General features: G+C 40.0%; 1 protein-coding gene across 7 annotated transcripts in view; it reads left to right on the forward strand.

Annotated features, from left to right (window-relative positions):
- The window catches only part of TANC1 (tetratricopeptide repeat, ankyrin repeat and coiled-coil containing 1), a 66550-nt gene that overhangs the window by 19746 nt on the left and 31868 nt on the right, over positions 1 to 14936 (forward strand). For 3 of the 7 annotated variants that reach the window (XM_048309939.1, XM_048309940.1, XM_048309944.1), the window contains exons 1-3: positions 2553 to 2629; positions 4638 to 4708; positions 8641 to 8844. In XM_048309939.1, the coding sequence (XP_048165896.1) occupies positions 2589 to 2629; positions 4638 to 4708; positions 8641 to 8844 (316 nt within the window). In that variant the 5' untranslated portion in view covers positions 2553 to 2588. Of the gene's footprint in view, positions 1 to 2540; positions 2630 to 4637; positions 4709 to 8640; positions 8845 to 14936 lie in introns of those variants that run through there. The other 4 variants (XM_048309945.1, XM_048309942.1, XR_007204873.1 and 1 more) reach the window with 3 other exon arrangements.

Consider the following 14936-nt stretch of genomic DNA (forward strand, 5'->3'; position numbering starts at 1 on the left):
GTGGGCAGCCCAGCCAGCATAGGAGGGACACCAGGGTGATGGGTTGCAGCTGTGCCTTGACCACACGTGACAGTTTGGAGTCAAATTGGAAGGGGTTTAGGCTAAACTGCAGCAGCTTACTCTTAAACTGAAGTAACCCCAGTTGTCCCATGGGTTACATGAAAGGAACGCCTGGAAGTGTGCATAATTCAGATCTGAGCGGGATGATTCCTGTTTGACTGAATAGAACTTCCTGTTTGTGTGTTAGCTCTATTTTATGGGTTTTACAGCTGGATAGGCTTGTGGAACTAGTGCAAGTAGGAATGGTGGTGCTTTTTTCTAGATTGAAGGCAGGCGCAGCTGTAATATTTAAAAATGTAAAAGGGTTAAAGGACAAAAAGAAATTAGGACTTTTCTTAACAGTAGCTCGTGTGGATTTTAATGTTAGAATTTCTCATTTGCCCTGACTTAAGGGCTTAAGAGCTGAAGCTGTGCATAACATTTTTGAAATAGCTGCTGGGAATGTTGATTGCAGTTTTTAATAGATTTTTAAATTCAGAGTTATCTTGAAAAAGAGGGTTGCAAGAATTTGTATTGATGCTTTGAGAGAGAGACTGAAGTGCTCTGCTGAAGGGTTGTAGAACATCTTTGTAGAAATCACTTCTGCCTTGATCAGGTGGAAGGCTGTCATGTGGGAACGTCACTTTTGGGAAAATGATGCCTCAGGAAGCACCAAAAGCAGTAATTAGGGGTACATAGTTGGGCTCAGACCCTGCAGGTGCTTCAGTAGAAATTCTTCTACAGTCATTTTGTTGAAAAGGGGTTTATTTAGATGTGGCTGGGAGACGTTGATAGCTAGGTAGTGGCTATTGTAGAATTAGGTAAAATCTAAATGAAGCCAAATTAGTGTGTTTAAACATGCACATATGTAATTATCAGTTTGTGCAAACATACGTGAACACAGGTGAAAAGAGCTGTGTTGGCAGCAAGTTATGTGTAGAATAGCTTTAGAAAGCAAAACTTACGGAATGTATTTCTAAATGTGGATTTGAAGACAAGGTGGTATCCTACTTAGGTAAACAGATGTGCCAAACAAACAAAATTTCAAACAACCCAGACATACAACTTTTTCTGCATACAGATTTTTTCTGGTTTTCTGCAGCATGAAGCAACCTGTCTTTACAGCCCTTCAGACATAGTTATTTCCATACAACAGAGATAACTGTCTATGAGTTGATTTTTCTTTTGCTTTGTCCTTCCTTGCATTAGTGATGTACGTACTTCGTAAAGGACAGAACCTGAGGGGGAAAAACCCACAGTCTGCACCTATAACCTTAAAGAAACAGAAAACTATTTTGGGAATGTTTGAAACCAAGCAGGAAGAGGGTAAACAGGAAGATTAATTTTTGTGTCCCAGAAAGTAATAGGTAGGTTTATGTGTCTCACATACATTGAGCTGGAAATGTACAGCAGTTACTCACACAGTTTCCCTTTGTTTCTCAAGTTTTTTAGTCAGTCCCAGAAACAAAGTAAAAAGTGGTACTTTCTCCTCTTTGTCAGTTTATTGTCGTCAAATAAATATTTTCTCTTTAAACTCTTGCAAAGTTTCCAAGTCCTCTAGAGATTCCCTGGGAGGTGTCTCTCCAGTGGGATTGTGACAGAGATGTCTCATCTTGTGACCTCTGCTGAGGGTGCGTGTTCTCTTTCCTTGCTCTTTGCCTTTTGCTTTGCTTTGTTAATGGACTTTATTTTCTAGATTTAAGGTAATCTCAGCTCTTTGTCTTTTTCTGCTGTGTGTTTCTTTCTACCTACTGTAGAACTGTGTCTTTCTGTGCTCTCTCCTGTGTTTTCATTGTTGAGGTTTACTTGTTGTCTAGTTTATTTCCTTGAGGTTTTTAACTTGGCCTCTGTAACCACAAAGAGATTTTGTGCCTTTGGCCTCAGCTGAAAGGAGCTGGCTGTTTTTATTTTAGTATAGCACAGAAATTGTGTGTGTTAGTGACACAGTTCAAGCAATCACATCCAGAAGACCGTTGTTCAAATTAAAGTTCTACCAGATTACCTGTAAGTCCTATCTATGCCTGCAGTGAGGTGAAAAAGAATATACATAAGAAGCTTCAGAATATAAACAAAAAATACTTCTTAATTATGATATGGTTTAGGAATTCTACAGAGCTACTCATTCTTAAGTGCTTAAAAATACTTCAGAGAGAAATTTGTATTAGTAATTCCTGTTGGGTTTCTGTACTGCCAGCTGCTTTCCAGTATATAATTACAGTTGTTTTCTTTAACTGTCCCAAAGTCAGCAACTTGCTTGCATTTGAGAATCTACCTTTTTTTTTTTTTTTACTTACTAAGCAAAAGGTCATTCAGTATAAAATACATGTAATGTATTTTAATTTAAAAAGAAAAGAAAATCCTGTATTTTAAATTTCTGTGGAACATACTCAGTTATTTCAGATGGCTTTCTAGTAGCATGAGCATTGTCATTCTGTTGACCCAATATCAGGCCTGAAGGAACACGAACAATGGCAGTATTGTGCTTAGTTTGCAGTGTCCTTCCTGCGCTAAATCCCATCAGAAGCTGAACATCAAATGTAGTACATGGTATGCATGAAAACTTCATTGATGTCAGTAGAAATTTAATGTGGTAAGTAGTTGGGACTTTTAGGTTTTCCAGTTTCAAGGCTTATTAGACATTAATAGTAGTGCTCAAATAACAAGGGACAGATTATTATGCCAACAAAAAGGTAATGTTTAGAATGTAGCAACATAGTGCTTTAAAGGCAGAGAATCCGGAGAAACAAGATGGGTGGTTTTGATTTCTGAAATAAAAATTACTGAAGTGCTTATGGATTTGTATGCATCAGACTTTCAGTGATTGCCTGCATATTTGGATTTTTTAAATTTGGTCTGCAAAAAGGGTCCATATTAATAAATCTTTCTTGTGTCTTGTTTGATTCAGATCTGGTAGATCAATACTCTTTAAGACCTAGTTTACATTTGCATTAGTTTCCTTCTTCTTGTATTCAGGTGTCTTTGTGTAAGTATCTTTGACTTAAATACGCGTGTACAGAGTGTTGAATGTTTGTAGAGTGGATGCTTTACTTCTGCATTATATTCCATTGTAGACTGGCATATCGTTAGTTACTTTTGTTTGTCTGCCATTCCCTTTAGGAATATTGTATACTGATCAAGTTGGACGAAATCTGTGAATTTGGAATTTCCTCTCTTTTATTCACGTCAGATACAATTAAGAAATTGAGATTATACTTAGTATTCTTTTTCATAAGTAAAATGTCTTTCAAAGGCATGAGCTGTGATCCCTCATATGAGGTTCCACCATCCCTGTTTTACTTTCTCTCTTTCATTTCAGCCAAGGCCCCTGTTAAAAGCCTGATGTGCAGCACCGGGGCAGCACTTGGAATGATAAACAGAAATGTGCTGAAATTCACTGTCACTGGGTTTTGAGTTTTGGTTTTTTTGGGTTTTGGTTTTTTGATTTTTGTGGTTTGGGGTTTTTTATTATTTGGTTGTTGTTTTTATTGCTAGTGGCCACTAAATTGCTGCTCTCAAAGAAAAGTGAAGTTGTTATGCAGAAAAGCCTAACCTTTTCTTAAGACCCAGACCCACTATTTAATCCTTATTTTAAAACTGACTGTTTTAAGAATTACTTCCCTGTAGCAGTAAAGGTTTGATTCTCAGCTGACCATGGTCAGCTAAATGCGTGTTTGAACCCCCCTGTCTTGCATAACATCTCACTCAGCATTTCTGACTAATACACTCTGAACCCAGCTGAGAGCATCTAGGTTTCAGGTACCATTCTGGAAAATTGAAAGGCCATTAAATAAAATAAGTTTGCCGTTTAAAATCTAAACATGCAAATTCTGTTGGTTTTTTCTGTCCAAATTAGGCTTTGAATTTTAAGAGCAAAGGGCATTTGTGGTGCATAAAGTACACATCCACTGTCTGGAAAATTGAACTTGGAACGGAATACTTTTAAGTTTCAGTTTGACTTTTTGTTGTTACTCTAAAAATACCTTGCAACAGAAGAAGCATTGTTTCATGCTTAAAATATGGAGCTGTTTTTGATTATCCTGTGTTGCTTTGCCCACTTTCAGCTGCTCTTGTCAGTTATTTAAGAGCTTAAGCTTTTTTGCTGAGCATTGAGTATTTAATGTGGTGAATGTCTTTTCAGAAGCTAATTCCAGTGATGTATCCCACGTGCATATAAACACCTCCCCTCAAAAAAAGATCCTGCCCTTGAAACACGTATGCAAATTACTTCAGTGGTCTGAATAGCCTCTATTTTTCACTGTTTTCTTTAAAAATTGATTGGTTTTTTTAAGAGATACAGGAGAACATTAATATTTTGTGGACTGCTGAAGTAATCCAGGGTGCAGAAATAAATGCCAGAAAGTGAGCAAATAATGTCAAGTACGAGCAGAGTTGGCAAAGGTTTACCATTTAAACCATTTATTCTAATTTTACCTGGGTTGTTTCTCACTCAGTGCACTTCACTGCTTCTTTTTACTCAGGCTGTAATGTGTTTTCTTCCCATTCCATGCTAGTTTCTCTCTTTTTCTGGTCTTTCCAGAGTCTCAAGAGCAAAAGAATTAAATGTTGCTCTTCCCTCATGCATGTATTTTCCATGACAGCAGCCTGTGTCCTGTCCCAGAAGGCTGGCTATGGATGGCTCCACTTGGCAGGAATGGTTCTGCAGCTCCTGGTCGGTGTTGGTAGTGGTGTGACTGGATTGCCTTGTCCTAACTGGACAGACTGGGACACTGGGCTCCCCAGGCCCTCCTGGATTGCCCTCTCCCGAAGCTGGACTGGCTGTGTATGTACAAGCACACACACACACACGTAAGCCTTTCAATTTTGAAAGACACAGAATCTTTAAAGGGCAATGGTCAGTGTTTTACAATAAAAATGAAGCACCTTATACTCAGTCACTGAGCCCTGTTACAGAGTTCTGTGTACACTTGCCTGTCAGTTCTGTTGAAAGAGCATTAAACCTACTGGGTTTGGTAATCCTTAAACAGTTTCTTACTACGTAGACATAGAGAAGATGCCTTTTTCTGGAAGGGGCTTTCCAGTTTGGATGTCTTTCCTTGTTCTTACTGTTTTCTTTTTCCCACATATAGTTTCCTTCTGAACTTATCTGTAAGGTCGTATCTTTTCTTAATATTTGTTAGGGTGAAGCACATCTTATGAAGCAGAATGGAGTTTAAGACTGTCAGTAGTAACGTGTGAGCACATTGAAGTGTTGGATTTGGTGGTGCTCTTCACTCTATGGGACTCACAGGGAGCCTTGGTCAGCAACAGCATCCTGCAGTGTTAGCACTTTTTTTTTCTTTTTAAAACATCTTAAGCAGAACTGCAGAATTTAAGATTTCTGTTGTAGCACAATTTTATATCAGATATTTTTCTTAAGTGGGTTGAGAGTCTTGTTTCACTTCCGTCAAAAGGTTAATGGAGAGAAAGACGAAACAGGCTATCCCGGAAGGGCCTGTTGAGGGAATCCATGGAACAGAGTTTGTTCTGTGGCTGCTCTCAGTATCCAGGATCAAGGAGGCTGCACGTTCATTGTTTCAGCTCTCGTTGTTGCAAAAGTTGTGGTCCTATTCCCTTATGTTAAAATGATCTGAATTCCCACATCCACATCAAACTCAGTTTACACGTTTTTTGGTAACGTAGTTGCCATTCTTCTGGTTTCTAAGCAACTTACATTGAGTGAAGAATTAGATGCATTTTATTGTGTTTAATATTGATACAGACTCTGTGAAGGTTTCCGTTTTAGTTATCCTCCCTATTTGGTAGGACTTTAATCTTAAAAGTTCAAGTTCTCTTTTGGAATATTAAGCTCTGCAAAATCATTGCTGTAGTCAGCCATCCTTGTATCTTTTCATATCTAAAGGAAAAAAAAGTAGTTTGTTAATCAGATTATGCCATTCAGTTGCATCCTTAGGTGCAGCTAAATTGGGATTTGATTTTCGTTCTCTAAGCTTTTCGTGTGTGGTTTTTAAAGCTTTTAAGTTGTTTCTGTGGTTACTTTAACTACTGAGTAAGAACTCCAGCGCTGATTGATGCTTATGAAAGGTTTTTGTCCAGAGGCTGCTTGGCAGTGGAAAATGTACAGCTCGGAGGTTTTAAAAAAATGAAAGTGAGGTTTCATGGCACCTTGCCTTATGTGTTTGTTTGACACTAATGAACTTGTGAGAGGTCATCTTCCACTCCAGAACTGACATAGCCAGCTTTATACTCTGGTAGACACCAGGCAATGTCATGTAATTTTAAAGTATTGTTCTGGTAGCTAAAATATTTTAAATTACTAACCTTTAAGTTAGTAACAAGTAATTTTGGGGTTTTGTGTTTATCAGTGTGTGGCATCTGCTAGTATCTCAGCATTGTAACAAATTGTATTTTGACAGGTATTTCTCATGTATTTTTCTAGTATTGTTTCCCTAATGTTAAATTGCTGTGTGGGAAGCATAATCTGTTATCAGGTGGATCCCACAAGCTCGGTAACTTTGGGTCTGTCTTGTCATGTGTAGATCCAGGTATGTTGTGGGAATTTTCTGTTATTTGGATGAAATGTGGAGATTCATGATCAGTCCAATTTACACAAAATAGAAAGTGCAGGATTAGGGTAAATAAAATCTACAGGATAGATTTAGAGACTTAGGAAAGGATGATCTAAGCATGTAAAAAGCTTGCCACACCTCATTATCCCACATGTAATTGAACTGGAGGCAGCCATTAATGAGGTTCCTCTTGCCGATATGGACGCTGCGCTGCAGGGGCCACACGTTTGTGGGTGCACCCGAGATGCTGCAGGCTTGGTCTGTGCTGCGGAGCCGGGAGCCCTCGCTGAGGCCGCGCTGCCCTGGGCAGGGCCACCGCACTGGGAGCCCCTGGCAGCCTGGCCCGGGCATGGAGCCGGCCCTGCTCCGTGCCCCTGTGTGCTGAGCAAAGGGGAGCCTGGGACAGGGGCTGCACCAGCCTTCCACTGGAGCTGCTCTTGGGCCCCGAGGGGAGTTCTAGTGGAAGAGCTGGTTTGTGCCTATAGCTGGGGCAGCATTCCAGGGACTATGGTGTACATGCTCTGCTGGTTCTCTGCTATTCCTGGTCTGCATGGTTTCTGAGCTCCCAAGTGTGGGGTTGGTCTGTTACCTTGAGTTAACAGCTTTTTAAAATGGGCCTGGAGAAGCAGGGTTCTGTTCCTCCTTTTTTGGAATGATACTTGTCTAGTAGGTGTCTGCTATTCCCTAGTTTCGTAACTGTTTTACATTTATAACAGGAGTTTTCCTGCTTCAGCAGAACACAGTACTGTTCAAACACATTCACCATCACTGAGGATACAACACCCTTAGGCTGAAGCCAGTATGGTTGGGTTTTCTCAAGGTATGGGTTTTGCTCCAAAGAGCTGTTCTGTCTGAACACCATGGGGATATGAGTGGTAATGTGCAAAGGCTCATTGTAAAATTAGGAAATTAAGTGATTGAAAAGGGGAATTTCTGTGGTACACATTTTAGATTTTTGTCTTTTAAGTCATACTGCTCTCAGAATCTTGAGTCATGGGAGCCTGCTCTCCACAGCATCAGAAAAAAGAAAAACCAGAGTACTGCTGGAACAAAAATTGCTAAGATGCAGTAGTGTCTCTGTATATTGACTGTATAATATCTTTGCAGTTGCTGTCATGATCAAATACTCTAAACTTACTGATTAGAACTATTTAGCTCCATCCAGCTCTCTTCCATGTTGTAATGTTTCATATACAATAGAGAAGGATAAATTAATTCAAATTGCAAAAATGTACTAAGAAGGCAATGAATTACACAGATTGTGCCATCATAAAAGGGAAAATAGAAATGAAGGAATTGCAGGTGGATGAGTCAGCAGTCCTCCTGAAATATGTACAAATTCCAAACTACAGCCTGGATATGTATCTAGTAAAAAGACAAGAATTCCAGTATTTTCTAGTTATATTTAGCTGCATTACCATTCTACTCTGTTTTCAACACCTTTTGAAGCTAACTCGCATATTCTGTATTGAAAAATAAAGAATAATATCCCCAATGTTAAATCTGTGTTTAAATTGGTTGTTGTTAAAGTTTAATTTTCAGAAGAACAGAGAAAGAAAATCCTTAGCCTCTTTATTCCCACTGAAACTGGAAAAACAAATCTTAAGACTGCCCACCTCTGAGTGTGTCTGTTAGTAATCTACCTTTTCATTGCATGTAAGGGGTAGCCCAACCCTCCTTTAACTAGTTCAGTAAACAATATTTCAGGTGGTCCTGACTTTCAGGCTATTTCAGTGGTGCTAAAACACCTTTTTCGCTTGAAAAATACTTTTATCTTCATAGGAAACTTGATGTTAACCCTAAGGACGAAATCTGAAAAGTACTGACTCTGTTGAAAGTGAGGTTTTTCTTCCCCCTTTTTGTCTTCATTACATTAAATTAAACCGTTGCTTAGTTGTGTATTTACATTTTCCCAGTGGTTATCTGGATTCTGCAGTGGAGGGAGCACAGTAGGGCGAGTCATGCTCAACTGTTACTGTCAAATGTTTTCCTGTGTTAAATACTTCAATTTCAATGCAACTCTAGGCTGTTTATTTTGGCACATCACCTAATGATGACAAAATTTTATTTTTAGCAGGTGACTGCTGCCCAGAGAATGCCTTGCAGGTTACATCAACATCTGGCCACAATGCAGATTTCCCCACTGGTGACCAGCCAGGCTCCCAGGACACTTACAGAACGAACTTGGCCAAAGGAGTCTCAATGTCACTGCCGTCCTCGCCTCTGCTGCCACGCCAGTCCTATCTGATGCAGGCAAGAGCAAACAAGAAGTCTCCAGGTAAGATGAAACAATGAGCACCTAAAATCTTCATAACATGTTAACTCAGTTATTGATAAATGTTGCATAAAATAACATAATAAAATCCTATTAAACTTTTGCAGCAAGAGCAGTGCAGTTTCCAGGCTAAAAAAGTAATTGGTTATTAAAGAGAATGTATTATTTCATGTGGCAAAAATTTATTCTAATTGGTGTTGTAAATACTTACACTGAAGTGTCTGAATATGATTACAACTGGTTATTTATGGTTAGTGTATCAGGTAGAGGACTGCTGCAGAAACCTTTGTTTGTGCATGTGTTAGTGACTGTGTAAGAGTGAGTGTTGTTTGCGGCTTTTACAGTTCATTTATTTTACTTGTATCTCCATACACAAATGTATTAATAGATAAATTGCTGTGGAAGTGACAAGAAAGTTGTTCATTTTCAGCAGTTGTGTCCTCAGTGGTGCCTACACACTGGTATGTGACCCAGGCTAAATATGGGGCTCCATCGGGCTCCTTTTATCAGCATTCTGTGCATAGAAATCATTCCAGCACACTGGCATCACTTGGGTTCACTTGAGTCAGAGTGGGAGAGGCAAGTGAAACTGTCCATATTCCTATTGCCTGTGGAGACACTCAACAGGTTTGAGTTTTTAAGGTCTGGGAACTGAGTTCAAAAGCTGGGATTTGTCAGCACAGAAAATGCTGAACAGTTGATAAGTCATGACCGAAGAACCATATTCCTGATGACTGCAAAGTCATTCCACTGTGATCCACAGCCAAGGGAAAAGACTTTCCTGAGATGTTACAGTGCTGGGAATGCACTGGCATTTATGTGTCATTATTTTGTACAAAGACCTAACCAGGTGGTAGGAGGTTGACAGAAACATTGTGCTATTCCTTTGACTTTCACCAAACTCTAGCTAATGGAAGATGATTTAATATAAATTAGCTGTCTGGTATCTGGGACAAGGGTAGTAACAAGGATTATACCAATGTCCTGGTTTCAAAGCTCTCTGTTTCAGTAGCATGACAGCAAGTTACAGATCTTTCAGGATATGGTGAGTGAAAGAAGAAAGGATTGCACAGGAAGCTGAAGTAGTGTTCTGAAGTCGAGTTGTAGTGATGAAGTTGTCTAACAATAGTAGAACAAAATTCTAATTTCAGTCCTCTCAGTTTACAGATGAAGACAAAGCAACTACTTAGAGATGTGGTTTTTGGTGTAGATTAATATCGTTAATATTTTTTTGAAGTCTTTGAAACTGTAATAGGGCAGAAGAAAAGATTGTCCCTTGCCACATGGTTATTGATTCTGCCTTTGTTCTGTTCATACAACCCTGGCATGTTGATGGTCAGGTATATATCAGGTGATATCCTTGCATAATTTATTTCCCTGAAATAAAATTCTGTTTAGTGGCTGTTAGACTGAAACAATACACTGTCTGTATTCTCAATGGTAATGATTAAAGAGTATGCTCACTATGAGATACTCGGATTTTAGTGAAGAGTTCTTCATAGTTTTTTTCTTGAGTCTGAGTTGTTCTAGTTAAAATTTTTGATTAGTAGATTAAAAATGGATTTTTCTGATACTGTTTCACAGTTACAAATTAAAAACTAGAAGTTGTAGTTAATTAATACTAACTTGCACTAATGTTCATGAAAACATTTGTGTTTGAGGGCTTCGTTCTCAGTGCATTCCTGCTTTTCCAGGAAATTTGTCTGCTCTGGCTGATGTTTATCTGCTCCTGCATCTCTGTTTGCTGATCTTATGTTTGTATGATGCGTGGATAAAAATTGGTTTTCATGGTTAAATACTGCATGGAAGAACATTCTGCAGTAAAAAATGCACTATTTAGTATTTTATGGTTTTGGGTAACTGGTGTTGACATTCAGACTGTTTCACAGACTTAGACTCAAGTTGGTGATGTCTAGAGCAGAAAAATGCTACATGTAAGGTAATTTAGTTACAAGTTGTTCTTACTGCTCTTCCTTTCATTGCCCTTTCTGCATTTTTCCAAGTGTGTGTTGCTCTGTAGCTTCAGAGGTGTAATTTTGGGTTTGCTTTTTTGTTCTGATGGCACTTCTGCTTGGCTTTGCTCCTGTGTGAGCCACAAGTATTGCTGTCCTTTGTCATTTCTTTAAAATGTGTTAGTATTTTTCTTGGGACTGGAGTAAATTTATTCCTTCTATTAATGCTTCATTCACTCGCCATCTGGTTATCCATCACATCAAACTGTTGGAAAACCAGCAATCCACCAAAAGTGATCTATCTAATGATGAAAGTATGTTTTAGACTTAATTTTCTTACCTTTTTAGAAAGTTGCACACTCATCGATAGATGGGGCTTAAAATAATCTTAGACTGTGTCTTGTTAAGCAGAAGGTATTGCAAACATTTTGAACAACATAGTAAATTCCAGTAATTTGCCATTTAGCAGTAGGACCATATGAAAAACAGCAACAACAGCAATAGACAAATTGTAAGGCCAGTTTGTAAATTTACATTCAAGCCGTATATAAGTCCAAACAGAAACTGTTCAATTTAAAATAATGGAAAAGTACTTCCCCCCCCTTCCTGTCAGACACATTTTTACTCATATGACCATTTGCTAATTTAGAAGGTTGTTTTACATTCTAGGTTGCTTCAGTTTTTTTTTTTAGTTTCTCTTCTTTAATTAAAATTTCAGTGATGGGAAAAGAATGTTATGCTTGGAATGATTTCTTCTGTGAGAGTTGTATACTTGTGTAGTTTTCCACTCCAGATGACTCAGGAGGATGCTTTTGCGGGTGTCGATTAGCTGCAGAAGTGCTGTGGGGAGAGCAGTGTTTTCATTCTGTCCCTTTGGATTAAGAGGATTTTGTTCAATCATAGGCGTATTTGTTCTGTGCATAATTATCAGTTCTCAGGTGGCCCATGAGAAAAGCACTCAGGTACCTTAACGCTTAGCAAGTTCTCGGGATCTGTTGGGAACACACAGATTGATTGGGAAGTGCCTGGTCCAGGACAGCACTCTGGGTTTGGTGTCTCTTGAAACTGCTGCTCAGAGCTCTGGTGTCCCATCCTGATCCTCTCGCTCTGGCTTGCTGGCCCCGGGTCATCTCCAGGCTGAAGCCTGAGCTTCTCAGTCCCTCCATGCTGGGAGCACAGCCTGTCCCCACTGGTACCAGCGAGTGTCCCTGGCCTGGTGTGTGGGCTCACCAGGACTGCAGCGTGAGAGCAGGTGTGTGCACAGCTCGTGGGGACAGGGAGAGCTGCACAGTCCTTGGGTCAGGGACAGACAGACAGACATACACTGTGCTTTATCTGTTTGCATAGGAGGTGGGAGCTCTGCTCTGTGAGGAGAGCTCAGCATTTACGAGTGTTTCTGGCCCCAGTTCAGTGCTCAACTCTAGCTATAAAAAAAGCAAGGAGAGAAATTACATCTGAAATCACTAGGGAGCTTGAAATCACTGGCATACTAAACCTGTCAGTTCGTTTGGAATCAGAAACTTCCTAAACAAAATAGTTAGTTGAGGAAAAGGTGGATAGAAGAGCAGAAACAAACAGAACTAAGAAAAAGTTGTCAGCAGGACAATCCTGGGCAGGGGAGCGGTACATGAAAAACTGTCACAGTAAGTTGAGTTATCTTCTACTACAAAGCTAGAATGGAACACTGTTTGGATTGGCAATCTTACAGGTGTGCAGCTAAATTGGTATTTGTTGTCTTAAAGGGGTAATAATTGATTATAGTCTGATTTAGGAGGCTGAACGAAAAGAATGAAAATACTGATTTATAAGGGATGTTCCAAAAAAAACGATTGTGGAGTTTAAGATATGAGTGAAAGATGTTGCTCCTGCACTTGAAAAAAATGTTTGCTGCCTTAGGTTAATGATACAATAATGCTTGAACAGAGAAAGATTTCCTTTGAAATCAGTGAATTTCCATCAGTGAATGCCAGAGGTGACTGCTGGGAGAGTCTTGCATAAACGTACAACAGAACTTTAGTACGTTTTGAAATTAAACTTCAATTAAAACTTCTAATTAGTAAGCAAATTAATCCTCATACCTGATTCTTGAGGCTAGACTAGGTCAGAGAACTGGTTTCATCTCAGGCTGCAGTTCTGTGCCCTACCCTTGGGAGCTGTGGGGGGCTGTTCCCCCTGTGTGCACTAAGCTGTCTGAGCTCCAAGGTCCTGCGCCTGCATTGGGCAATCCCCAGGATCAGTACAGCTACAGATCCACTTAGTGCTGATGGGAGGGAAAGGATGGAGGTGCACAAGTTACAACGATCTTCTGAGGAATCAGCTCTTCTGCAGTCAAAAAAGCATTAAGAATTACTAGCAAAGCAATAGATGACTTTAAAAATATATAGTTATGGAGTTGTATAAATTGTAGTTTGTCCTCTTTGGGAGGAGACTGGTGTAACTCTGGTGATACCAACTTTAAAAATCTGCAGTAGATTTAGGACAGAGCTAGAACAGGCTGCAGGAGTGACGGTCAGTGTGGAATGGCACTGAAGGAGAAGTCATGGTAATAGACTGGACTGGTATTTGTCCCCCTGGAAAAAAGGCAATTGCATTGAAATGAAGACAATGTAGTTACTGTGTCCAGCAGTGTTGTGTTCACCTGCAGATATTGCAGGTTGTGAAAGAAAGGCTGGGGTTAGCTCTTGGAAGAAAAATCCATCTAGAGCTCTTAAAGAGCAAGTGACCACTTCTGCCTCCGGAAATGATAAGGCACTTAGCAGTAGTGACGAGAGCACAGCAGGGAGTGTGTTTTCCCTTACTTAGATTCTTCTGCAGTTTGCTGCTGATAAAGCCCTGTCCTGGATGAACCTTCCGTCAGACCTGATTCAGCCATCTTACACTTCTGGAAAAGAGCTGCTGTTCTGCAGATGCAGTTCACATTTAAATGGGTCCTTTTCATCCAAGGATTAATTCATGTGTCCTGTTTTAGATTAGTGCATGAAAATAAATTTACCACGAATTCTCCTACTTGTTCCAATGTTGTATATCAGGTTTGTAGGCACTGTAAGTCATTTCCACAGCAGTTTGTGAGGATCAAAATTCAGTAAAGTGCCTCCTCCATAGCTTAAAGCACAAGTGTTAAACATAGATCCTGAAGATATTTCCATGCTGATCTAATTTTACAACTGCTACACGTTTTGGGGTTTTTTTGTTCTTTTAGAATGAGTGCTTTTGTTGTCCAACTTGGATATGTTTGATTATACTTATGCTTACAGATGACAGGTGTGGACTATTGTCTCCTTAAGGAATGTGATTTTGTTTCAAGAGAATGTGTTTTTAGCTGCTTTTGCCAGGACCAATGCCCCTTATTTTTGTTAGACAGTAGCATTGGAAGAGCCCCCTCTGGTGTTGGTGCCGAGCTGTTGGTGTAAAAAGTGAAATCGACTCAAGAATCTCTACTAGAGACGCAAATATGTGTTCGTGTAGGACTGACACTTCCTGCCCAGTATTTCTTAGCTTAGAAATTAGGTTGTCACCATGTTCCCATATTGCACTTCTAGGTGGAAATCTGAAAGAGCAGATGGGTCCACCCAGATTGTTCTGGGCAAATGATGCATGTTACCCTGTGATGGGGTGGCCAGGCCTTCCCAGCTCTGTGGCACTGTGACCCTGGGAGCCTGAGATCACAGAGGAGAGATGCAACTTGTCCTTAAAAGCAGTCATGAGTCTTAAAGTGCTCAGGAAAATGAGCAAGAAATCAATGTAGTTTTCAGAGACGTAATGTAGCATCTGAGGCTGCTGCCAAAAGGAAAGATAGGATGCTTAATGTGCCACAGCCTACATATAGGGTGAGGTTTTAATAAACAAAGTGTGAGAGAGCTTTGGTGTGCCCTTGAATTCTGAGCCAAGGAGAAGGATGCTTTTTGAAGACCCTAACTGCAGAAGGGGAAAGCCCCTTTATCAAGGGCAATGTGGGACAGTTGGAATCAGGCCCACAGTCCCTCTGCTCCCTGAAGGGGTTTTGCTCTGTTAGTGTGGGAAGTGCAGAGCAGGTGGAGAACAGTTGAGAGCCTGAGGTGTAGTCCTGAGTTACACATCAGCACTGAGGAGGGAGACCAGCTACTGGGGTAACATGCAGTATGCAGTTTAGACACCACATACATT

The sequence above is a fragment of the Corvus hawaiiensis genome, chromosome 7 (assembly GCF_020740725.1).
Source record: "Corvus hawaiiensis isolate bCorHaw1 chromosome 7, bCorHaw1.pri.cur, whole genome shotgun sequence".
In the NCBI taxonomy this organism is placed as follows: domain Eukaryota; kingdom Metazoa; phylum Chordata; class Aves; order Passeriformes; family Corvidae; genus Corvus; species Corvus hawaiiensis.